Source organism: Rhagoletis pomonella, unplaced genomic scaffold (assembly GCF_013731165.1).
Source record: "Rhagoletis pomonella isolate Grant_MI unplaced genomic scaffold, Rhpom_1.0 Rhpom_scaffold_00196, whole genome shotgun sequence".
Classification (NCBI taxonomy): Eukaryota; Metazoa; Arthropoda; class Insecta; order Diptera; family Tephritidae; genus Rhagoletis; species Rhagoletis pomonella.
Window position 1 is genome coordinate 75,482 of NW_023458750.1, and position 25,361 is coordinate 100,842.

Sequence of the window (25,361 nt, forward strand, 5' to 3'; positions counted from 1 at the left end):
GTCTGATTATGCATACTTCGCATAACTTCACACAACTTCGCATAAACTTCAAACTGTAATTTCGTATGTACTTTGTATGTATTTTGTATGTATTCCATTACCCAGAAATTAGCAGAACTTTTAAAAACTTAGCGATCTGTTGAGTTTAGATTTTGCTTCACATTTTCTTAAGTTACACTTTTAGTGCTCTGGTACAAATGGTTGTGCGAAGTTATGCGAAGTATGCATAATCAGACTCTTAGTTACGCTACCCCCGCCGGACTCAAATTTTTCAGCATCAGCATGCATATTCCGTCGGGACCCATGGCTTTGGAGGCTTTCGCCTTCCCGACGGCCAAATGCACTTCACCGCAAGTGAAAGCAAGGGGGGCACAGGTTGTTGGCAGTTTGTGCAGCCTTCTGCCGGCTAAAATAGCTCGCGCATCGCTCCGGGTCCGACGTAGTATGGTCGCCGAAGGAAATTTCGACTCTGTCGTCGTGCTTCGTCGGATTGGACAGTGACCTCACGGTTGACCAAAGCTTACTCACACCAGAGGTGAAGTTGCAGGTCTTCAGACTCTTCCCACTTCTTCCGCTTATGTACGTTTACTAGTTGGCGAATCTCCGCGTTGAGATCCCTGATACGGGGATCTCCGGGATCGGCCTGACGAAGGCTGTCACGCTCATCGGCTAGAACAGCCGCTTCAGCAGGGAAATTTGGGCGTGGGTCGGTGATACATCCTGCCGGTACGAAGCGAGCTGCAGCAGCGGTGACAGCCCTGCGGAACTTACGTTCACCAAGGTGGACGTCGGTTGGTGTGGGGAGAGCAGCGAAGGTGTTTTCAGTAAATTCCGCGGAGCCTTTCCAATCAGCTTTAGAAAAGTTGATATATGTTCGGTGGTCCACGGAAGCAAAGTCGGTTGGTTTATCGATCGAGATGACTATGGGCAGGTGGTCTGATGCCAAAGTCAGCATAGGTGGCCACGATATGCTGTTTATCAGAACAGCGCTGACTATTGTGATGTCTGGCGAGCTGCAGCAGCTGCCCATAATCCTGGTGGGTGCGTCGTCGTTCATTGTGCAGAATGTCGAATCATCTATCTGCTCAGCCAAGTCAGTTCCCCTACGATCGTTTGACAGGCTTGAGTGCCAAAGATCGTGGGGCGCATTAAAGTCGCCTACTACCATACGGTTTTCACCTCTGAGGAGCGCACCTATGCCAGGGTGATATCCTGCCGGGCAGCAGGTGACAGGGGGTATATAAACGTTAAATATTTCGAGCTCAACATCGCCTGACCGGATGGCAATGCCCTGACATTCTAGGGTGGTATCCCTGCGGGTGGTGTCTGCTTCGATAAGACGATACTGCGCGGTGTGGTGCGTAATGAACGCTAAGCCACCACCATTATCCCGCTCGCGATCTCGACGGTGCACGTTGTACCCTGCACAATTCAACAATGTTGAATTGCTGTGCAACTTCGTCTCTTGGACCGCAGCTATCAATATGCTATGCCTTTCCATGAAGACGGTTATCTCCTCGATCTTGCTCTGAAGCCCCTTACAGTTAAATCGAAGGAGCTTCATGTGGTTCGTGTGTGTTCTGTGGTCTGTTGTGGCTGTGGTATGGTCTGTGGTGTTTTATGTTGTTGTGCTGTGGTGAGTGTGTTAGGCTGCTCAGGTGGACTGGGGTTAGCCGTGGAGGCTGCTCTGTCAGAGCAACAGGGGGCCACAAAAGATGTGGTCCACTGCCGATGTGTCCGTAGTCCTGAGCAGACTCTGAGGTGACTCCACCCCTCGCAAGCATTGCACTTGACAGAGGTGGAGTTGTGGTGTAGTCGTCTCTGGCATACACAGCAGGTGTAGGTTTCTGGCCCTGGGTTTGACTCGATGCCAGCCATGAGTAGGAGAAAACGTAGCGAATGTATCCCTATGGACGAACAACTTCTGAGATACTTCGCCGACCTAAACGGGGTTAGATCGCCGAAACAACAGCCCTTGGTCGGGTAAAACCCGAGCCATTCCGGTACGTAGAACCGGCTGTCGTGGGAACGTTATAGTCATCTTCGGTTTCAACTGTCGAAAAAACATAGGAATACACAGATATCTCAATTTTGCATGAAAAATTTAAATTCAATCCCCAGGGATGGTTGTAAGAGGGTGGTAGCGGGAAAATGGCCAGTTGAAGTTATTTTTTTGGTCATAAACAATTAGAAATAGTTGGGTTTACCCTCTGGTTCATAAACTTTTTTGTTTTTGTGTTCTCCTGTGTAATAAGTATAAAAATGCTTTCGGATTTTCCACCCAAAACTTTCCAAGACCTACATTCTGGAGTTTAGTTTGTTCACAAAAGTTAAGGCCTGAGACTTTCTAAACAACTTTGTCAAAGAAATCTGCCGATAAAGGCAACCAGATAAAAGTAAGAAACCATAAAATAGGGCATAGCACCTGAAAAATTTCCATTGGAGGCAAAATTGTAAAAATAAAAGGTTGTATGAAGGCGTGCAGAAAACTTAAAAAACTAATGATGCAGTTCGTTTCCCCATACCCGAAATAAAGTGAAACCGTCTTCTCCGCCCATCTCTTTGAAAATGTTTGAAACAAACTATCACTGTGTAATTTATAAGGTGTATGTGAAACCGTGAAGATTTATCGCTCTCTTTGTTTGCCTACTTGTTCAAAAGACAACAGTTGGCTGTGTTGTCATCGACAATTCTCCTGATCCGAGTTAATTCCCAAAAAATTCGTGCATTTGTTCGGCTGCTTATGCACATTTGAAAAAGGAATACGGGAGAAAGCCTTTATTTGCATTAACTCATGCATTTTCCTCTCTCAAATGCCCACAAGCAGCCGAACAAATGCACGAAATTTTTGGGAATTAACTCGGATCAGGGGAATTTCGACGACAACACTGGTGTAAACGGTCATCTGTTGTCTTTTGTTCAAGTAGGCAAACAAAGCAAGTGAGTTTGGCGTCCGCGGTAGCCGAGTGGTGAGAGTTGCGTGCTTCAAGTCTATAGAAGCGGGTTCGATCCTCGATTAGAGCGGTTGCTAAATTGTTTATTTTATTTTTATTTTTAGTAATACTTCGATCACGAATGCCACGATTCGGGTCCAGCATTTAGAAATTTCGGGTTGAGTAAGGTGATTCACATGATTCCACTGCTTGTTGTTCATATCCAGACTTGGACACTACCACAAACAAACGTTAGCTAAAAGTGGGAATCTCTAAAGCGAGTATTCCGAGATTACTCTCAATCGGGTACAATTGGGCATTAATTAGTCCCAACTAGTCTCATACGGGTACTATTGGAGCTCAATTAGTCTCGACTCATCCCTTAAGGGTATAATTGGAGATCAATTAGTCCCCAACTCATCTCTAATGGGTACTATTAACGATTTAATGATATGTACGCACTTAGTCAATGAAATTTCATGTGCGGCATTGACACAGAGAGAGTATTCGCCTAACAAAACTGAGCACCCCGGTTCGAATTTCAGCTGGTGCAAATTTTTATTTTTATTTTTTTAAATTGACTAGTCGCTTTTCATACCCGTTCGGGTATAAAGGTGAACAATTAGTCTCTTCATAGGACATGCTCGAACAAAAGCGATCAGTTCATTCCATATAAAGAGATCAAAAGTGGTATTAGTCGCATGCTCCTTTGCGATTGCTCCCGGAGTCATCCCGGATTAGTCCCATTTTTTGCAGGGTTAATTTACATGCTGTCGTGTTCTCATCGTTACGCTCTTGCTTGTATACATACACGCGATGGTTATGCTCTTTGAGCGTGTGCTCGTTCTCTGCCCATGCCTGTTCATAGATATATCTATGGCAACTTATACACATAAATCAATGTCGTTGTGCACATGATAAAAATATAGTAAGGTAGAAACGCTGAGAGTCACTTTTAAAATTCTTGACGTTTCCAAACAATTTAATTTTTAAATTTACTCACAAACTCACACACACATTTTCATTTTCAATCTCAAGCAACAACAATTTCGAACAATTTCATTTTTTCATTTTCACTTTTATATGATTTTAAAATGTTGGCAAACTTAAAAAAAAAATCATGGCCGACAAATTGAGAGAACGGTTATACCTTGCTATGTTTTTATCATGGTTGTGCATATGCGTATATCAGAGTGGCGGCGTTTCCCAGATTTAGACGCACATATGTACATTCTTACTTGCCTGTAGTTTTTTCTTGCCTGTGAAGCTGTTAAGATCTTTCCTGTTTTGGTTATTTTTTTACCTTCCTTTTATTAGCTCGGGATGTAACTATGTAATATTGATGCGCCTAAAAGATGCAGTGATTTCTATTCTCAAGTTACACACCTAATGACAGTACGAATGGCAATTATAATATGGAGGTTTTAGTTTTTTAAACTATAATTTTATTATTAATATTTACTGTAGTTTTTAATTGACATAGGCCAGCTACACCTGCTGGGGTTGAAGAGAGTAGCAGCAGCAGTGGCAGTCCCAGCAGTAAAACCAAGTAAAACTATGTTCCCATTGGCGTAATTTAGAGGTCAATCTTAATTTACGCATAAATTAAGTACAAACTAAGTAATTTCGCCTTGTAAAGTCTCTCAGTAAATTAAGTTGAAAGTACGTAGTTTATCTTAAACCAAGAAACAAATCACGAACAAATCAGTGTCGGCTCTAATTTAATCGATAATAATCGAAAAAAGGATTGTCCCATAACTGATATGTCATTGTATTTGGACGTTTTTGTTTTTAATAATCGCGCGTGGTAGTTTGTAAAATATTTCCAGAAGCTTTCTCTTTTGATCACTCATCTAAAATCTAAAAAATTACCACAAACAACTCAGAATATAAAAATATACGCAATTACTCACATTCGCTATCTCTTTTGGTTAAATAAACAATACACAGGGTTGCTACAAAGCGGTCAAGACAAATAAAAAATCGCGTGTATGAACGCACTTAATTTAGTGAGGTATTTTAAACGAAACTAAGTATTTTATGTTGTTTAAGAATATCTAAAATGAATGTATTAATATTACTTACATATGTATTTATTTATTTTATAATATACAGAATACATAATATACATGGTCGGCTAAAGACTACATCAAATGAATACATACTTAGATAGTACCCTGTAGGATCTCGGAATAGACTTAGAGCACACCACAAACTAGACTGCAAGTGATTGTAACTAGTCCAAAGTTTGGTCCAACAACATGTAAAATTCTATTTACATTTAACATTGTACGTCCTAGACTCGGACCAATTGTCCGCTTCTGCATTACATTGTAACCAATTTTGGGGGAAAAAAACAAAAAGAAAACTTGCGCCAGCTGCGATTCGAACCGGGGTTCTCAGATTTTCTATGCGGATACTCTCTCTGCATGCCAACGTCGCACATGACAATTTGTTGACTAAGTGCCTACATATCAGCAAGTCGTTAATTGTACCCGTTGTCCGCTACTGCATGACATTGTAACCAGTTTTAGATCAAAACTCATACCTTATGCATTACATTCGGACCACTTTTAGTACAAATCACCTGTTTTATATTTTATATTTTTATATTTTTGGACTATATTTGGTCTAGATACAAAGCTACTATACCTACGACTATATTTTTCGAGCAATTGGACCAATCTTTCCTTCAGGGTACATATATAAATACCTCGTATATGCGGAATCCAATACCACTTCATGTATGTACAATAAAAAGGGGATTTGGTTATTCTTTTTCCATTACTCTTTACTTTATTAATTTAAGTTAAGATTAATGATAATAATCTTATAGCAAGTAGGTTCAGTGGAAATACCCTTCCACAGATTTGAAAAAATTGGTTTTTTGCGCTTTTGTAAAATTTATTTACCATCGTATATGCGGTACTACGTTTGACGTATACGAGGTATTTCGCGCTGAGCGACGACATAGTTCATTAAGTCCAATTTTTAATTGTTTAATCTTAATCTTAAAATATATACAATGTGGTTGTTTACGCTGATTAGGTATTTCATTGATTCTTACAAAGAAGTTGGAAACTGTGAACCTATTTACTTATTTAAAAACGTCATTTAGAGTCTGGTAATGTTTACGAAGATATTAACATTCATGCATATGCATCTAATACGGGAATACTGATTTTCTAAAATATGTATTTACATATTACAGCCTTAAAAGGATTTACTTTTCAAAAATGCAAATAAAAATTGATTTTCTTTGGTTTGTTAATGTACTATATAAAAAAATTTGTGATGACCTGAATTGTTAATCTAATAAAAAAAAATTGTAATTTTTCCTTACATTTGGTAACTTTTTCGTCTAATCTTGGTTAGAAAGTTCTTTGAGCGGCGGCAACATTGGTACAACGCCCAGACGCGTACTTAAGTGCTCTCGTACTCACTGCACAACTTAAATATAAACATGTGTGTGGGCTTTTGGGGGCAGCGTCATTGAATAAATACAATAGTTAATGTAGAAAAATGCGAGAGTAAGAGTTTAACGCACACCAGATGTTGAGTGCCATTAAGCTACACCCAAGGTGTATTAAACAAGGTGTGATTGACAACTCAGGTAGGCTCTCTTTTAAAGTACTATTATGCCAAAAAATATAAACAATCGATTCAAAATTCATAAAAATTTTTTTCAATTTGACTTTATAGGGTGGTTCTTCTGAGAGCAATGCCAAATTCAATCACACTTTGTTGAATACATTTTGGCTACATCCATATGCATGCAAGTGTGTTCATACATACAATGTACATATGCACGTACATATGTAAGAAAGTGAGCGCGCGAACTAAAAATAATCCATAGGCGAATGAACACAATTGCTATACCCGTCATTGAGGTGTGTGAGCAAGGCAAATAAAATCACAAAAAACATTCTCGTACAATCACACGGGTACATACCCTGCAAAAATCGCGACTACTCCGTGCATGCATGTAAAGAGTACTCCCGAAGGACCAAGGAGTACTCCAAAATTAACCACAATTCATATAAAAAATATGGTCCAATTAACATTGCGATGTCCTAGGGCAGGACCATATACTCCATCTCTGCATTACATCAGAGTAGCACAAAACTACTCCTAACATACTCCAATGACATTGTCGTTATATTTTTTTGTTTGTACATGCTTTTGTTCTTCACTTCGCAGATGCTTTTTTTGAAATGAATAAAAACCAAAAACAAAAATTTAAAATTACATGTTGCCTCTGACGACATTCGAACCCGAACATGCTGGGAGCTAAGAAATAACATCTCTACACGTTCAGCTACAGCCAGACATGCAAATGTACTTTCAAATGCTTAACTTCAATCACATTTCGTTAAAACACGAGCAGTGATCGGGTAACAATAAGTTGGTGCAGAGACACGAGTTGGTCCGCTACAGCATGACAGAGGATCACTTTTGTAAGTACTCCAATATACCACAAGTAGACTACATGGTCCAACGATTTTTGCAGGGTAGTTCAAAGCGTGGCACGCAGTCAATGCATGACAGCACTAATAGAAGTAGCAAGAAAATGAACACAGACGGCTGCCAGCGACGGTTTTACTACAAACATATGTAGGTGCTACGTCACCGTCTTTGTTTATTTCTCGCTGTCATTAAGTGAAACATGCGCGCGCATGGTGTTAGTGCAAAGATAGGCAGGTGCAATTGTGTTAGTATTAATGTTGGTGGGTAGGGTGTTCCAAAAATACGACGGAAAATCAACTTTGTGGAATTTTCCCTTCAGATTTCTTCAAAACATAAAATTATGATACATATGGGCAAATCCGAGAATATATATATTAATTTCATATTTCTATTCAAACTTATTTGAGAAATTTGAATATTATCATAATCGTTTCAATTTTGAGTAACGCCCGAACATAACCCAACAAGCATTTCAGTAAATGTTTTTAAAAATAACTTAAAGTAAGTTTGCTATAATAAGCGTTAAATAAGCATTTTTAATATTAAGCTTATTAAAAGTTTTTTCAAATAAACGTTTAATAAGTTTTGAGAGCGAATGTTTATAAATTACTTAAACTTATAAATGAAATGCAAATGCCAACGACATGAAGTAGTAAATATAAATTTTTTCAATCGTAAGTGACGTGTTTACGTTTTTTAAAATGTTTTATTAAAAGGAAAAAATTAAATAAAACCAATGCGGTAAAAAAAAATCCAATCCGGGACCCGCTGCGCTAATCGGTGGAGCATTCGAGTCTTCAAATGATGAGTTTTCTTTATCCTTTCTTAGTTTGACATTCAATTAAAAAAGTATTTTTTTCAGAAAAGTTCATCAATGAGAATGGCGGCGATGAAGCGGAATATATAGCTGCATCGATGTCGTTTTTCCAATTTGCCAATAACCGCTTGTAATTGAAAGCACGCAACAAGATATAATAATTAACTTTTTTATGCTTAATTTTTGTGTGTTATCGTGAATTTGTATGCTAAAATGTCTATTCCCTATTTACATTTTCGTAGATGAGTCCGCCGAAAATTCGCATTTCTTTTAGTTTCTAGATGTTAAGCAATCTATGGATGAGTTTTTATTGAAATATCTTTAAATAAATGGTTATAAAAATGATTATAAAAAGCTTTCTTTTTTAATTTTTAGTAAGTTTATACTCATACGCTTATAAACAACTTTTTTTGAACCTTTATTATAAGTTTACACTTTTACGCTTATAAAAAGCTTTCTTTTGAACATTTATTAAAAGTTTATATTTCTACGCTTAAAACCAATGTTCCTTTTCGATTATATTACGCTTACTTTCAAGCGTTTTATAAACAAAAAATCAACGTTTTGTAAGCTTATTTTTTAAATTATTATTTTTTGCCGATAAAAAAATTAAAATGCGAAAGCTAGGAATTTACCATAATTAACTTAAAAAATTGCCTATTTTTCAAAACGTGCGTTATATGCACGATGTAGGGAGAAAGAGGTGGCGCAATCAGCATTACCGCTACTTTGTTCTTGGCGAATTTGACAGAATCAGCTGTTCGTGTGACGTCATTTTAGCAAACTGTTTGTATGTATGCAGAGGTTTGACAGTTAACACTCTTTCTCTCCTCCATCTCCAATCATTCTTTCCTTTATCTACACTATTCGTTGCTATCTTGAGGTCATCACCCGCAAAAATGCGCAATCTTGTATTCTATCATTCTTGCGTTATGTGGTTACGAACATAAATATAAAAAATTTGATATTAGGCGTGTCTTATTTTGTATGGAAAGACTTAGCCAGCATAAGTATATTGGCTTGCGTTTGAGTATTTCCTGCATTCGTTGAGGATGTGGCTTATTGTCAGGTGGTAGTTGCAAGTTTGGCAAAATGGACCAGCAGAGCCACTGAGCAGATGTTGATGTGTGATTGCCGTGTGTTGTAGGCGCAGCCTAGTGAACATTTTTATTTGTTCTGTAGACGCTCCCGCTGGAACAGAGGACGCGATGCCGTTTTTGTTAATAGCTGCATAAGGATGCTGATATGTTGACCAGATTTGCGCCGACATTATTTTTATGTAACTCTCCACAGCTTTTTGAATGTCTGATGTAACATAGGTGGCAACAGTTTCGCTCGGTGAATTGGAAGTTTGTTTGGCGGTTGCGTCAGCATATTAGTTGCCAGAGATTCCGCAGTGGCCAGGAATCCACATTATTTTTATTTTAGACCTTTGCCCAATTAACTTTTCACGAATCTTCTGTATGAGAGGTTCGTTGTTTCTTGTATTTTGCAGTGATTGCACGGCCGACTTACTATACGAGCAAATAACGTACTTGCCTTTGGATGTGGCTGCATATTCTGTGGCGAAGGTTATAGCAAGAACCTCAGCAGTGAAAACAGAGCAGTGTGGGAAGAGTAATCCTGTCTTAATTGTATTTCCATCTTCAGATACTACAGCAAATGATATAGTATCGTTGCAATTGGAGCCGTCTGTGAAGATAAATTTCCATCCAAGTGCCGTCAGATTACTCCTGATAAAAAGGCATTTTGGTATACAACCGCTGAAGTATGTTGTTTAGCGTGCGCAAGTAGCGAAGTAATGAATAACGACATTGGAAGGTTGCAAGGATGGTATTTCGGAGCTCTGATCAGAGTCGGTTTTAGCGGAATTTCGACGCCTTTGGAGAATTGAGCAACTCTACAGATTGTTGACGGCCGTCTTAGAATCCTTTTCCTGTTTAGGGCTCTTTTTATATCGTTGTTCAATATAGGGTTCTTTGACATGAAGAGCTTTGGTATAAGACGTAATGTGCTGTGTGTGGTACGTTCTTTGAGTGCAGGGAGTCCAGCTTCAGCAAGGATATTTCTTATTGGCGTTGTTGGGAATGCGCGAAGACTTTTCCGCACCGCTGCGTGGTAAATCGACGAAACGCTTGCAAGAGTGCTTTTTGCACAGTATCCGTATATGGATAGACCATAATCGATAACAGATAGAATTAAGGATTTAGAGAGATTAATTAAGGTAGCTCGATTACAATTACTATGTTTGGAAGCAAAGTATTTTATAATATTCAATCTTTTGTGGAGCTTTTCTTTTAAATATTTACAGTGTTCCTTAAAACTAAGAGTTTTGTCAAACATTATTCCTAGAATTTTCAATTTAGAAACATTTTCGATAATTTTATTACTATAAGATAAACTAAAATTAGTACAGTTTAGTTTTTTACACATACATATGTAATGTTTTACATTTTTCAAAAGATATATTAGCCCCGGAGCTTTTAGCCCATTCTGAAATATCGTTAAGGATGTATAAAAAAGTGTCTTTAACTTGGTTTAAATTATTATTTTTTGAAAAAACTTAAACATCATCAGCATAAATTGCATGTTCTACTTTGTACTTAGATATGATTTTACTAACTTCGTCGAAAGCTATAATGAAAAACACTACCGATAAAGGGGAGCCTTGTGCAATTCCATTTGATAGAGGAACTCTGTCGGAATATTTGTTGTTAATCTTAATTCTAAATGTGCGATTTGTTAGAAAACTTTTCACAAAATCAAATATCTTTTTTCCAACCTTCCATTTTGAAAGCTGGCGAAGGACAACATGAATGCCTATTCGATCAAATGCCCTTTCGAAGTCTAAACCGAGTGTAGTAACATGGTTTCGGCTTGAAATGGCAGTTGAAAGAAAGTATTCGAAATGCAAGGGTACATCCGATGTATTGTGCCCAGGTTTAAAAGCCACTTGATTAGGGCTGATATTATTTTCTCTTAGCCAAAACCACATAAGTCGTTTCGCGATTATCTTTTCTAATACTTTACTCAAGCATGAAAGTAAGGAGATTGGGCGATAGCTTTGGATCTCGGCGAGAGATTTACCGGGCTTTAAAATTGGGACTACGTCAGCGTTTTTTCATGATTGTGGAAATATACCTTGGTCAAAAATTGAATTATATAGATTTAGTAACCTATTGGCGGTACCGAGTGAACTATTTTTTATTATTTGGTAAGAAATTTTGTCAAATCCAGGTGTTCTTCCTTTAGAACTGTGTAACGCTTCGTTAAGCTCTATGAGTGTAATAGGTTTTTCAATCTCCGATGCAGCAGATGAGACTGTATCTGGGCTGTAGACTACCCTATTTGAAACTATATCCTTTTCAGTTAGTTATTTGCTGGAAACACTCTCTCTTAGCCCGTTTAGAATGATACCTAAATGTAGCATTTGACTTTTTGAATATCACCCAAAAGCTTTCGGTGCGGTGCTTTTTGAATTCCGCCCAAGCTGGTTGCTTTCTGTTCCTAAGGAATGCAATGTCGGAATTCCACCAAGGCACTGATGGTTTGTGAGTGAAGTTTTTTGTTTGTGGTATATACAAATGAGCTGAAGAACGAAAGATCTTTTTTATATTAGATGCTTCTTTGTTTATATTTTCAGAGACGGCAGTTTTCCTAGATACCGCATCGCAACAAGCTTAAAATTTAGGCCAATTCGCCTTGTCTGTGTTAAACTTTGGCACTTTTTTAATTTTTTCTTTATTAAAGTTTGATTCAATAGTGGTTATGATAGGAAAATGGTCACTTCCGTGAAGGTTTTTTAATATCGTCCATGAAACTTTTGGCGCTAGATTTGCTGAACAGAATATTACGTCCACATTTGTGAAACTTTGGTGAGTCGAAAAATGCGTAGGCGAGCCATCATTGATGACTACAAGATTTGATGCTAAAAGTACATCTTCTATTATATTTCCCCTTTGGTTTTCATTTGTGGAACCCCAGAGAGGGCTCCATGAGTTTAAATCACCAAGTAAAATGATTGGTGTGGAAATATTTCTTAATATTGCTAGAATTTCATTAGAGTTAAAGGTTTGATTGGAAGGGATATACATAGATATCAAAGTAATTTTGAAACCTATATTTATTTCTATGGCAATCGTTGAAATACAAGATGTTATGTTAAGTTTGGTGTGAGGGATCCCTTTTTTTACGAAAACACATATGCCTTGCTTATTTGACGTATTTTGAGCTAGATTGTGGATGTATGCCACGTAGGCGTGGGGGGGAGTGGGAGCACTATTAAAAGACAAGTGAGTCTCTTGCAACGATACAATGCTGGGGTTAAAATCTTTTAAGAGCAGTTGCAACTCATGGAAATTATTCCAATATCCGTTGAGATTCCATTGCAATATAGTCGTCATTTGTAAGATTATAGTTAGATACTGTTTTTTTTATAACGAAATATGTATTAATATATGTATATACTTTAGGAAAATGCTTTTATTTTATTTTTTGAATTATAAATATTTCACATTTTAAAGATTTTCGTCTATATTCGAAATTTCTTCATCTGACATTGTAGTGTCACCTGCGAGGTAGCTTTGTGTACTTCTGTTAGTCTGGTTGGCGTTGTTGTTGTAGTTTTGGAGATCAAGAGAGTAGTCAATAGTGGAGTTGAGATATTGTGTTGACAAGTTGTGGAGAAAATACTTAATAATGGAATCGTGATCGTTGAGAACGTTTATTGTTTGAGTGGGTAATGGTGATACCTGAGCGGATATTGAGTGCAAATCGGGTTTTTGAGAGTAAGTTTGGAAGTTTTCTGGAATGGGTGTAATGTTGTGTGATTGTTTAGTGGTTTTATTTATTTCGGAAGGTGTAGACTTTGGTTTTGCTAATCAGTGTTGCCGCGAAACCTTTTTAGTGGTAGCTAAATTCCAGCTAAAAAAGGGCTAAAAAAGAGCTAAAAATCGTCGTTGTGGCTAAAAATGGTAGCTATTTTTTTTTACCTACATCTTATATATAAAAATAAGTGCACGTTTTTGGTGTGACCTCATAACTTGAAAACAGCTTCACCGAATTCGGAAAAGGGGGCGTGGCACCACCCATACTAACAAAAAATTTCATCTGGTATGTCTCTTGAAATATTTGTGGTAGATTACTGTAATTGGTAGCAATACGTGGCCTGTTCAAGAGTTGGCATTCCAAATTGTTTATTTATTCATACCCAAGATGGAAAAACAAAAAATGTTGTATATCCAAATCTGTTGGATTAAGATTTAAAATAAAGAATCAAAAATTTTGAAATAAAGCAAATGATAAATTTTCATATAGAAAAATTCCAGGACTTTTCATTCGTTTTTCAGTATTTGGTGTAGAGAAGCACACCGGGGTACTGCTAGTATAAATATGTAAGTATACACGCAAACATTTTCTATAATTACTGGTATAGAAAAACAATGAACTCTGAAAAGAATTACTATTTCATTCAACAAAAAAACTTTTTGTGTAACACATAAAGCATGTTAGGGGCCACCAACTTACCTATTTTAAAGTATAGTTAAATCGTTAACGGATAAGATAACGGCCCAGAAACGTAAGGAACATACATAGACATATGTTTACTTGCCTTAAAGGAAAGGCGTTCGCTTTATGAGCGAAGAGTTAAATTCATGAAAATCATAAAAAAAATTTGAACGTCAATGATGAATAAATTTTGAAAAGGGCTAAAAAAAGGGCTAGGGGCAATTTCAAATTTTTGTGGCCAAAAAAAGAATTTGGTAGCCAAATTTAGCCACCAAAGGGCTAAAACGGCAACACTGTTGCTAATTGAGTTGTATTGTTGGACTCATGGCTGATTTCATTTATTTGTTGAGTGCAATCGAGTTTTTGAAAGGAGGTCTGCAATGCAGCGGATGTGTTGTGTGCTTGATTATTAGTTTTAATAATTTCGGGGCCAGTAATTATTCTGGATTCGGAGCGTATTTCGTTTGCATTAGGTTTTGAAATAATAGAAGAGAATGATTGAGAATTTTCGGAAATAGAAGGAGTTGTGTTTTTATGAATCTTTATCGCTTCTCGCATTGTACATTTCTTTGTTACCTTGATTTTGAGTATTTCCTTTGTTTGAAGAAATTTTGGGCACTTATTAGATGAAGAGAGGTGGTCGGAAGAACAATTAGCACAAAAGGTGCGTGTGCATTTCGTTGGGGAGTGAGGTGGTAAACAACAGTTTTCACATGCGGGCGAACGCTTACACAATTTCAATGTGTGACCTAGCAACTGACAGTTTTTACACCGCATGGGATTTGTTACATACTGCCTAACTTTTACATTTCGCCAGGCTATGCCAATTTTTTCGGGGAGATGGTATAAATCGAAAGTCAACAATACTACTCCGGTTGGATTTAAGGTTTCGTTGCTTGACTTTCTTTGGAATTTATAAGCGCCGACTACTCCTTGAGAACTTAATTCGCTAATGACACGTTGTTGAGGAAAGGGGTGTAGATGGTGTCTTTATTGTGGTTCAGATTTTCGTGGTATTTGACTTTGACGGCACAAATACCTGGAAGATTTTTAAGTGCGAGGAATCTTTCAGCAATGATTTTGTTCTTTGCGAGTAAGAGAATATTTCCGTCACGCAGCTCCGAAACACTTTCTACTTCTTTGCTTACTGCACAAATTGATTTATAAACTCCAAAGCATGCGGCAGCACGACAAATTTAGGATCGCTTTTTTTAACAGTAGGGAGTTCGGGAAAAATAAGATCAGTGTTAATAAATGTTTGTTTTTTCTTGTCTTTCGCTTTCTTTTTTTTTTATTCCGGCACTGTCGGCTAGTATGGCAAACCGATTTGTGCCCACAAGGGACGGCCCTGGGGCCATTTTGGCTAAGAACTTCACAAAAAAAAAAACCCTTCTTATCTAAGATTTCCTTGTTTATACGAAAGGAAAACGATAGAAAAAAAAATGTTTAAGAAGCAAAGTTAGCACAATGGGTTTTTAACTCGAAACTTTAAATAAGCACGAAATGCACACGGTAGAGAAAAGAGAACCACTCACTACGATAAATAAATTATATTGGCTTATGAAAAGCTATGCTGGCTTATATATTGAACCAGAGGCATTGCCATTCAGCAACAGAAAGTTTTCTGTTTCAGCCAATTAAACAGAAGACTTGATTTTGAACATGTTTTGTTTTTTTTTTTATTTGCAGTCAAGCAACCAGTGTTGCCGCGAAACATTTTTAGTGGTAGCTAAATTCCAGCTAAAAAAGGGCTAAAAAAGAGCTAAAAATCGACGTTGTGGCTAAAAATGGTTGCTAAATTTTTTTACCTACATCTCTTATATATAAAAATAAGTGCACGTTTTTGGTGTGACCTCATAACTTGAGAACAGCTTCACCGAATTCAACCAAATTTATGTGGCATATTCGATTTATCATGCAGATGGTTTATGCGAAGTTTTCTCGAATTCGGAAGAGGGGGCGGGGCACCCTCCATACTAACTAAAATATAAAAATAAGTGGACGTTTTTGGTGTGACAATATAACTTAAGAACGGCTCACCGAATTCAACCAAATTTATACGGCATATTCAGGCTATCATGCAGATGGTTTATGTGAAGTTTGCCCGAATTCGTAAAAGGGGGTGTGGCACCTTCCATACTAACTAAAATTTTTTTGTTGTATATCTCTTGAAATATTTGTGGTACAGTACTGGAAGTTGGTATAGAGGTATAACAAATAATTCCATACTCATGGATAAAAATGGGCGGCATTGGAAAAGAGGGTGTGGCACCTCACATCTTATATATGCAGATGGTTTTTGTTAAGTTTCCTCGAATTCGGAAAAGGGGGCGTGGCACCACCCGTACTAACAAAAATTTTCATCTGGTATATCTCTTGAAATATTTGTGGTAGATTACTGGAATTGGTAGCTATACGTGGCCTGTTCAAGAGTTGGCATTCCAAATTGTTTATTTATTTATACCCAAGATGGAAAAACAAAAAATGTTGTATATCCAAATGTGTTGGATTAAGATTTAAAATAAAGAATCAAAAATTTTAAAATAAAACAAATGATAAATTTTCATATAGAAAAATTCCAGGACTTTTCATTCGTTTTTCAATATTTGGTGTAGAGAAGCACACCGGGGTACTGCTAGTATAAATATGTAAGTATACACGCAAAAATTTTCTATAATTACTGGTATAGAAAAACAATGAACTCTGAAAAAATTAATATTTTATTCAACAAAAAAACTTTTTGTGTAACACATAAAGCATATTAAGGGCCGCCAACTTACCTATTTTAAAGTATAGTTAAATCGTTAACGGATAAGATAACGGCCCTGAAACGTAAGGAACATACATAGACATATGTTTACTTGCCTTAAAGGAAAGGCGTTCGCTTTATGAGCGAAGAGTTAAATTCATGAAAATCATAAAAAAAATTGTAATGTCAATGATGAATAAGTTTTGAAAAGGGCTAAAAAAAGGGCTAGGGGCAATTTCAAATTTTTGTGGCCAAAAAAAGAATTTGGTAGCCAAATTTAGCCACCAAAGGGCTAAAACGGCAACACTGCAAGCAACTGTCAAAATTGGACCAAAATAGGAAATAAGCTAATTTCAGTTTATGCGCGCAAAAAGATGGGAGTTGGCCATCTTTTCGCTTCGCGCTGCAGCTGCAATGATCTTCATATGTGGCATGCTTTGTGCGTTTTCATAGAATTCATCTTATCTGCCAAAGCGAATCTGTCACGCAAAGCGAAGCAAGCGTTCAGCTTTAGTTTAGAGTTTATTAGATAGTGGCGACTCAATATACATACATACATACATATAGGAGTTTAATCAAATTAATTTATTAAGTAAATGTATATAATTTGACAAAGTAAAATCTTAGTTTGTTAATATGCTAAATCTCGAAGAAATATGCAAACATAAGCTGGAACGGAACAAGTCATCGTCGTCAGCAACCTTCCTTAGTACCGCCACGAACAATTCACGTAGTGATGTCGTGCTCGAGTAGACAGACAGACATATGTATGTATGCATATGCACATTCATAGTGAGAAGACTGCGGTGACACCGCCCCACATTTTTGCCCATTAGCTCACACATCTCTCAGTTACCGTGTAGCTGATTGGCTCTCTCAGCGCCACAACAACAGCGAGAATCTCGGTTGCCACTGTTCGTTGTTTTTCTTTAATTTTTCTAATTTAGTTGTTTGGCAGTTTTTTCTCTGGTTTTGTTTGGTTGTGTTTTTATATTAGAAATTAGCAAATTTTTTCTTTACAAAAAGTAGTATTGCATACTGAATGCCATAAATGAATAAATTAAATTTTCATTTTAGTGTTTTTAATAGGAGTCTTCATTAAAAGTGATAAACTCTTAATAAACTTAATAAAATGATAAATTTATCATTTTGATAAATGAACTGCCAGACTTTGTATGACTATTTAGCCAAAGTTAATCACTTTATGAAACGACTTTGGTGGATAAATGTATAAATTTCAGAAAAATTCAACCCTTACAGGTTGCGCCAGGTAGTCGCTTTTGCTAAATGAGACGTAACTAGCCATATAAGTTAAATAGTAAGCAGTTTTATGCAATTGTTTACCAAGGTGCGTTAATGAATTAATGCGGGTAAACTGATAAATTTTAGAAATTTATCCCTTTATCACTTTAGATGAAGAACTATATGCGCATATAAAAAGTTAATATTTGATTGAACGCACAAGAATTTCAATAATTTTGGATTTCCGAAATATCAGCTATAACTTCTACCAAAATGTAAATTAATGTTGTTTTTCCACAAAATTTTCATTTAAAAAATCCGGCCTAAAGCTCAATAAAATTGTTGAATTTTTGTTTCTTTTTGTAATAAGTTTTGCTTTTTGTAATAGATACGTGAATAACAAATTTCGTTTTTTTTTGTAATTTGGGTTATTTTCTTCAGATTTTCGTTGGTTATTTTTATAACAAGTGGCAACCGCGGCGAGAATATGTAATAAATAGCAGGGAGCGCGCAACAGCCCAATTTATCCTCCATCCACTTGACTAGGCAACAACAACCTAGTGCTAATTGGAAAAAATGGGCTAGTCAGATGGGCGAGCATGGGTGAATCTGTGTGATGAAATTTTTATTTGTATGCATGTACACATACACATATGTATGTAAGCATATAGATTACCATCTGGAGGCATGACGGCCATGCTCTGTTCACGTGAACACCAGCTGACGGCCGAGTGAACACGGCGTGATTACAATACCGGCGCTGAGTGCGAATGCGATGGAGAAGATTTGTTTTCACAAAATGCGTGCGCTCGAAAGCGATGGACGGGCAAAAACAAATTTTTTCATTGCTAGGAGCACGGGTGTAGATACGTTAATGGGAACATATGCATGTATCTATGTACATATATGTATGTAGTATAGTAGCCCTGTAGAGAGGTACTAATTGTAAGCTAATGCTACCTATTTGCCTTCAGTGTTGCCATTTTGGTGCTTCTGGAGCTAGATTTAGTTTTATCTCTTTAGCTCCGAAAATTGGGTTTTAGCTCCTATCTCTTTTTTAGCTCTTTTCAAATTTATCTAGCACCTTTTTTAGCTCCAGAAAGTTTTAGTTGTATTTAGTATATATAAGCCAAAATTCAAGCGTTGATAAAATGGAAAATTTCGAGATGTAGTGTATCCACCATAAACTCTTGAATCTCGGTTAAAGAATTCAAAAATTAATTAAAAGAAAAACCTTTTTCTGATAACGCAGATTTTGTTTTACCTTACTAATTTTACCTTTAAGGAGTGCTGGAAGTAAAACTTTACAGAAAAATTTTGCGAAAAAATTGTTCAATTCAAATATCTGAAATTACAGACTGACAGTTTGTAAAGTATTTTTAGTTCACTGTTATAAGTGCCATAGCAACAAATTCGAAATATATGCACCTTATTTTGGTTTTGAAAGATTTTTCAGCACTTAAATTTATAAAAGTCGTTGTTTTTATTAAAATTTCCGAAAATATAAAAACAACCTTATGCAGCGTTTTTGCTGCATTTAAAATGCAACATTTAGCACTTTCGAACATATGTTTTCGAAGAGCGTTCATGCTATAGCATTTAGCAAATGTACATTTACGCGAGTTCGAAATCGTATGATTTTGTTAAACAGCCGTGTTCCAGTCTCTTATTTAGATCCGTATATATTAAGATCAATTCTCACACAGAAGAAAATGTGCAAAAACCATACTGAAAAGGAAAAAATAAATTTTAAACCAAAAATTCAATACAAAAACTTGAATGGTTTTAACCATAACCAAACATTTGTTTGTGTATATATTCATTTGTCGGTGCTGTCAATTAAAAATTCCTCACCTAATTAGGAAACAAACCAAACAGAGTTGATCACAAATTGATCCAGATTTCTATCAGCATCACATCGATGTTGAATTTGCTTAACTTTTCTTTATCCAAATATGTAATGTAAAATAAAAGAAATCTCAATCGGCGATCACTGAAACGCAGCTAGCAACTGTATACTCGAAAAAGCAATGTTGCCACTTTTTCTCTTTAAACCATGTTCGAATCGTGGAAATTTTGGAAGATCACAGGGTTGCTTTGGCATTTAGATTCTTAGTGAAAAAGTGGAGTTGCATTTAGTTGCATTTAGGTGACGAATTTTGTATGGATAAATGTACATTTAGAGTAGCATTTGGAGCTAAATGCGCTAAATGTGCTTTTACGCTTAAGCAAAAACAGCCCATTACGTCAATAAATGCTCAACCTTAACAAAAATATGTAGCTCTTCATTTTAGCTACTATTAGTATTATTAAGCTCTCTTTTTCGACCGTTTCAGCTCCAAACGAAATTTTTCTCTGGCAACACTGTTTGCCTTACAGCCCAACTAATTCACGTTCCATCCTTTTTCAATGTTAGCGACTAGTATTATTAACATGACGGTATCATAGATGTCAATTTTCCGCTCCTGCATATCCAGGTACGAGGTTTTGTCATACGACTATGTGAAAGATTTCTGCTGTTTCTTCTGCTATTACCTTTTTATGCTTCGCGTGGTCGTAAAAAATTTCTATACATGGAAATATGTATGCATGGATGTATGTACATATGGGTATTTCCATCGAAAGGTCTACCGCGACAAGTAAAAAATAAAAGTCATATATCTAACGTATTTATGGGCCATATCGTCTGCTTTTTAAAATATATACTTGCATACGTAGAAACATTTTTGCGAACAATGGTCTTGATAGGTGACGCCAGGGCCGAGATTTTTTGAAAAACCGTATTTATGGTCGGATTTGGTTCGAATTTGGTGTATGTGGTTGAAACATAATCATCACAATTCTCGAGAAAGAAATCCTCCAATGATTAACTCCCAGGGAGTAGCATTTTCCCCGAAAATTTGGGAGGAGTAAATTCGCACTTCGAAATAGCTGTTTGACACTTTTTTGACAGCTTAACTCCGCCATTTAAGATAAAACATCCTCGAGGAATTTTTATTCATAATGGGAGGAAAGGGAAAAGAGAGAAAACTCTCAGGGAGTTTCAGTTCAGAACCGGCCTGTATAAATCACAGATTTCCGAAAAATTTACACAGAATTGGCGCTTAAGTCAAAACACAAAGTATATGCAACATAAAAGTCATGTTTTATTTGCGTTAAAAATTCGTTCAAAAGCAAAATTAACAAAAATATCACGCTGGAAATTTATGTCATGTCACTGACTGTATGTATGTATGTCGGTAACACGTTGCCACTTAAAGGGATTCGATATTTTGTGCATCGAATTACTTTCGAATGTCTCAACTGTCTTTCGCTTCTTTAATCCATTACGGGGAATGTACCCTGCAAAAATCGTTGGACCTTGTAGTCCATTTGTGATATATTGGAGTACTTACAAAAGTGTTCCTCTGTCCTGCTGTAGCGGACCAACTCGTGTCTCTGCGCCAGCTTATTGTTTGTTACCCGATCACTGCTCGTGTTTTAACGAAATGTGATTGAAGTTGAGCATTTGAAAGCACATTTGCATGTCTGGCTGTAGCTGACCGTGTAGAGATGCTCGCTGTTAGTTAGCTCCCAGCATGTTCGGGTTCGAATGCCGTCAGAGGCAACATGTGATTTTTAATTTTTGTTTTTGGTTTTTATTAATTTCGAAAAAGCATCTGTGAAGTGAAGAAGAAATGAGTGTACAAACGAAAAAATATAACAACAATGTCATTGTTAATATGTTGGAGTAGTTTTGTGCTACTCTGATGTAAAGCATTGATGGAGTATATGGTCCTGCCCTAGGACATCGCAATGTTAATTGGACCATATTTTTTATATGAATTGTGGTTAATTTTGGAGTACTCCTTGATCCTTAGGGAGTACTCTTTACACACATGCATGGAGTAGTCGCGATTTTTGCAGTGGTAAAGTCGTCTACAAGCCATTACCGGCAATGACATGCCCATGTTAAAGTAATGGCTTCTAGAAGCGAAAGGGGAAGCGCTTACGAGCTTTTCTTCCGATTCCACATTCATTTCAGAGGTAACGGATTTTTTTTTGCTGGGTAGGTAATTTAAGACTTTTTTGCGTACAAATTTTCAGTTAAAAATCGTTGGGAGAATTTTAACACTCTTGGTTTTTTTACCAAAAACCTTGCATTACTTTTTATTGAAATTGTAAGCGACTTTTATTTGAGTGTACCCAGTGGGAATTAGGAGCACGTAATAATACCTTATTAGCAACTTACTCTTCACCTGGCAGTCATTACCATTTCCCTGCCGAACGTCCCTTACTTTTACAAAGGCATGGCCGCCTTATGTAAGTAGGAATTTAGAATGTACATTTGCTATCAAACATACTTCTGAGTCGCTTTACAAAGTAAGTTACGTGTAATGCAGAGCAGTCGCTCGGAGTAGTTCGGTGCTTGGAAATAACTTCGGCTGCACGTTATTTTGCAACTGACAACGTAATGTGTCGCCGGAGGTGTTCATTTTGTGCTTTACTAGTAGATTACGCTGGTCATGATGACAATTTTGGTACTAAAAACTGAAAGAAAACATGGCTTACCTCGTAAGGTGCTTACCTATTTTCCCAGTGGGTACTTAATTTCTTAAAATACCAAAAATCACGAAGTATGTATATGGACATACATAAATACATACATGTGTATGTATATATGTATGTGCATACATACCCAGTCGGCAAAGTTGGAAACAAAGCGGCCTTCTGCGAGCCTTTAATGCGGAACTTTTGAAGCGATAGGCCTTACATGCCCGATTATTTACACTTTACAGCGTTATTGGAAGATATTCTAATAAAGTTTCCAAAGAGGACTTATTGAATAATTCCTTCCTGAAGGCGATCACTTAGAATCGCTTCTCATTTTTCCGATTGGGTATGAATGTATACATATATGTATATGTATGTACGTGGTATAAATTACATTTACTTTGAATATATTATGTGCGATGAAATTTAATGTAGGTGCTTATTAAGTCATTGAAAGCGAAAATACATACATATGTACATACATACATGTGTATACAAATTCAATTCACTATTTCCAAAAAAGGGGGAGTGTGCATCCGCTGAGACAGAGTTGCAAATTATTATTTTTTATTACAATGACGTTGTTGTTGTTGCGTTAACCGATAATAACAAATTTAATGTGTCACTCTCTGAGAGCATGCAACAAAAATTATGCACTTACACAAATATTTTTATACGTTCATACATACTCTTACGTATCTACATACACATGTACATATATCGAAGTTTTAATATAAAACATTTTTTCGAAAGTATTGGCGCACTCACAGCTTCAATTTGTTTTTCGCACAATGGTGGCGTTGCTGGCGGTGAAGGCAATATTGTAATATCCATTGTGTCTTTGTTCCTCACTAAAAATTGTCGATTTTATAAAGTTATCCAACGCTGTCCAGAAATTTACAGGAAAAATATTAAATTCACTCTTTGTAACAATGTTTTAGTACTTTATTCATGTGAATAATTTTTATTTTCTGCGCTTTTATTAATTTTCTATGTTTGCAAAATTCGCTTTGCACTTGCACTTTAATAAAAAGTAAAATCTCTTGAAATTATTTAGTAACTGCTTTTTGTTTATGTTTAGCTCCGGAATTTTCAATAAGTTTCAGTTTTGTTTAATAAACATATATGTATTTGCTTTCTTTATTTGCTTGTTAAGCCCGGGGAGAGATTATGGAACCGTTTTATTCGATATTCAACAAACGAATGAAAACATTTTGATGCCTTTCTGTAAAAAACCAAGTCGGTCTGATATGTAGTGCGCGTCACCACACAGCACCAGCGTCGACAGCGCAACGCCACTCTGCTGTGTATAGGCAGTCACTTGAATTGGGTGTGATTGCATGTATGTATATATCATATGGATGTACATATATACATACATATGTACATATATATTGCTATTGTCGTCATTTTTGTTGGGGTGGTTCATTCGAGTAGTTGACGTTTTGCGAGTTATTCAACGTTGTTGGCGCTTATGATGGAAATCGTCATGATAAAAATATAGTAAGGTAGAACCGCTGAGAGTCACTTTTAAAATTCTTGACGTTTCCAAACAATTTAATTTTTTAAATTTACTCACAAACTCACACACACATTTTCATTTTCAATCTCAAGCAACAACAATTTCGAACAATTTCAATTTTTTATTTTCACTTTTATATGATTTTAAAATGTTGGCAAACTTCAAAAAAAAAATCATGGCCGACAAATTGAGAGAACGGTTCTACCTTGCTATATTTTTATCATGGAAATCGTCATGATGCAATACAAGGTGGTATCAATTGTGACAGCTCGAATTGACACTGCCTTAGCTCAGTAGAACGAGAAGAAAAACCGGAAGAAATTAAGCCCCATTTGGGGGAAAAATATAAAATTTAAAATTTTTTCCTAAACAAAATTTGCTTTTTTATAGTATATTCGTAATGAAATGAAATAAAATAAGATAAAATACCTTTTTAAGAAAAAAATGTGCATACTGAGAAAAAATAAAAAAATATTCAATTATATTATTAGGCAAAGAATTGTTAAAGAAGTAAAACTGTCTCACCTAAGGCAGTCAATATGGCGGAATTAGAGCGAGAGTTGCCAACTGATAACACCTGTATTATTGCATCATGGGAAATCGGTAGTTTCAGGGCCCCGTTGACGGATTTGGTACGTAGCTGCTCAAGAATGATAGAATACATATAAGATTGCGCCACACAGTGTGCGTTTTGAACACTCCATGCGAATTAAGTGTAGCGTTTTCGACAGAAGCAACATTTTGATATGAAACAAAATGGTTTTGAGAGCTTATGTTATTCCCTTTCACGGAAAAATGCTGCCATTGACCCAAAATTACTCCTTGACCGTAAGAAAACAGTGTTCTTCGAAAAAAAACAGCCAAATCAACCGGATTTGAATTTTTAAAAATCGAAAAAAATGTTAACACCTCAATTTTAAAAATGCATTTTTGGTTGCCTTTTTTTTGTTTTTATTTGCATGCAGCTGTGCATCCTTCTCACAATTTTATATCAGAACATGGTTTGATTGTGTTAAATTCTAAAGATATGTGATTCATATAAATAATTAATTACAAAAATTTAAAGAAAGGGTGGTTTTTGTAAAAGTATTAGTGAATTGCAGTGAATTTCAAGACCTCATCGACTTTGATCAGCATATTGAAAATATTTTTTTTGGAGGTGGTTAAGAATGATCGAAAGAATGCAGAAGGGGTCACTACGGAGTTAATAAAAAAATCTCGTATGATTGCAGCTGATATAGGAATCAGGTAAACAAAAAAACTGAAGTAACCGCCATCTTTCAATGCATATGAGTACTGGCGACGGTCTATAATAATATCGTATCTGGATTCACTAACGGTGTTTTTACAACTACGCTTTTCCAATGAAAATACTCCAGCTTTTTCGCTGTCTAGATTGCACCCATTGTTTTCGATTAAATGTTCCAGTGAATAGGTACAAAAGAACTGGAAGCATTTTAAACAGGTCTAGGATACAGGTATGGGAAGTGAACTCATTCTTTGGTACAATTTGTGGAAGAAAAAGAACTTGTCCGAAGAACATATGATAGATGTTGAAGTTATAGATCTATGTAAAGAAGAAAACGACGA

General features: G+C 36.3%; 1 protein-coding gene across 2 annotated transcripts in view; it reads right to left on the reverse strand.

Annotated features, from left to right (window-relative positions):
• Window positions 1–23,530, reverse strand: part of LOC118750288 (Krueppel-like factor 10) — a 36,498-nt gene extending 12,968 nt beyond the window's left edge. Inside the window, exon 1 of one of the 2 annotated variants that reach the window (XM_036485013.1) lies at window positions 23,018–23,530. In XM_036485013.1, coding sequence (XP_036340906.1) covers window positions 23,018–23,083 — 66 coding nt within the window. In that variant the 5' untranslated portion in view covers window positions 23,084–23,530. Of the gene's footprint in view, window positions 1–18,392; window positions 18,779–23,017 lie in introns of those variants that run through there. The other variant, XM_036485014.1, reaches the window with a different exon arrangement.
• Between the last annotated feature and the right edge of the window lie 1,831 nt (window positions 23,531–25,361).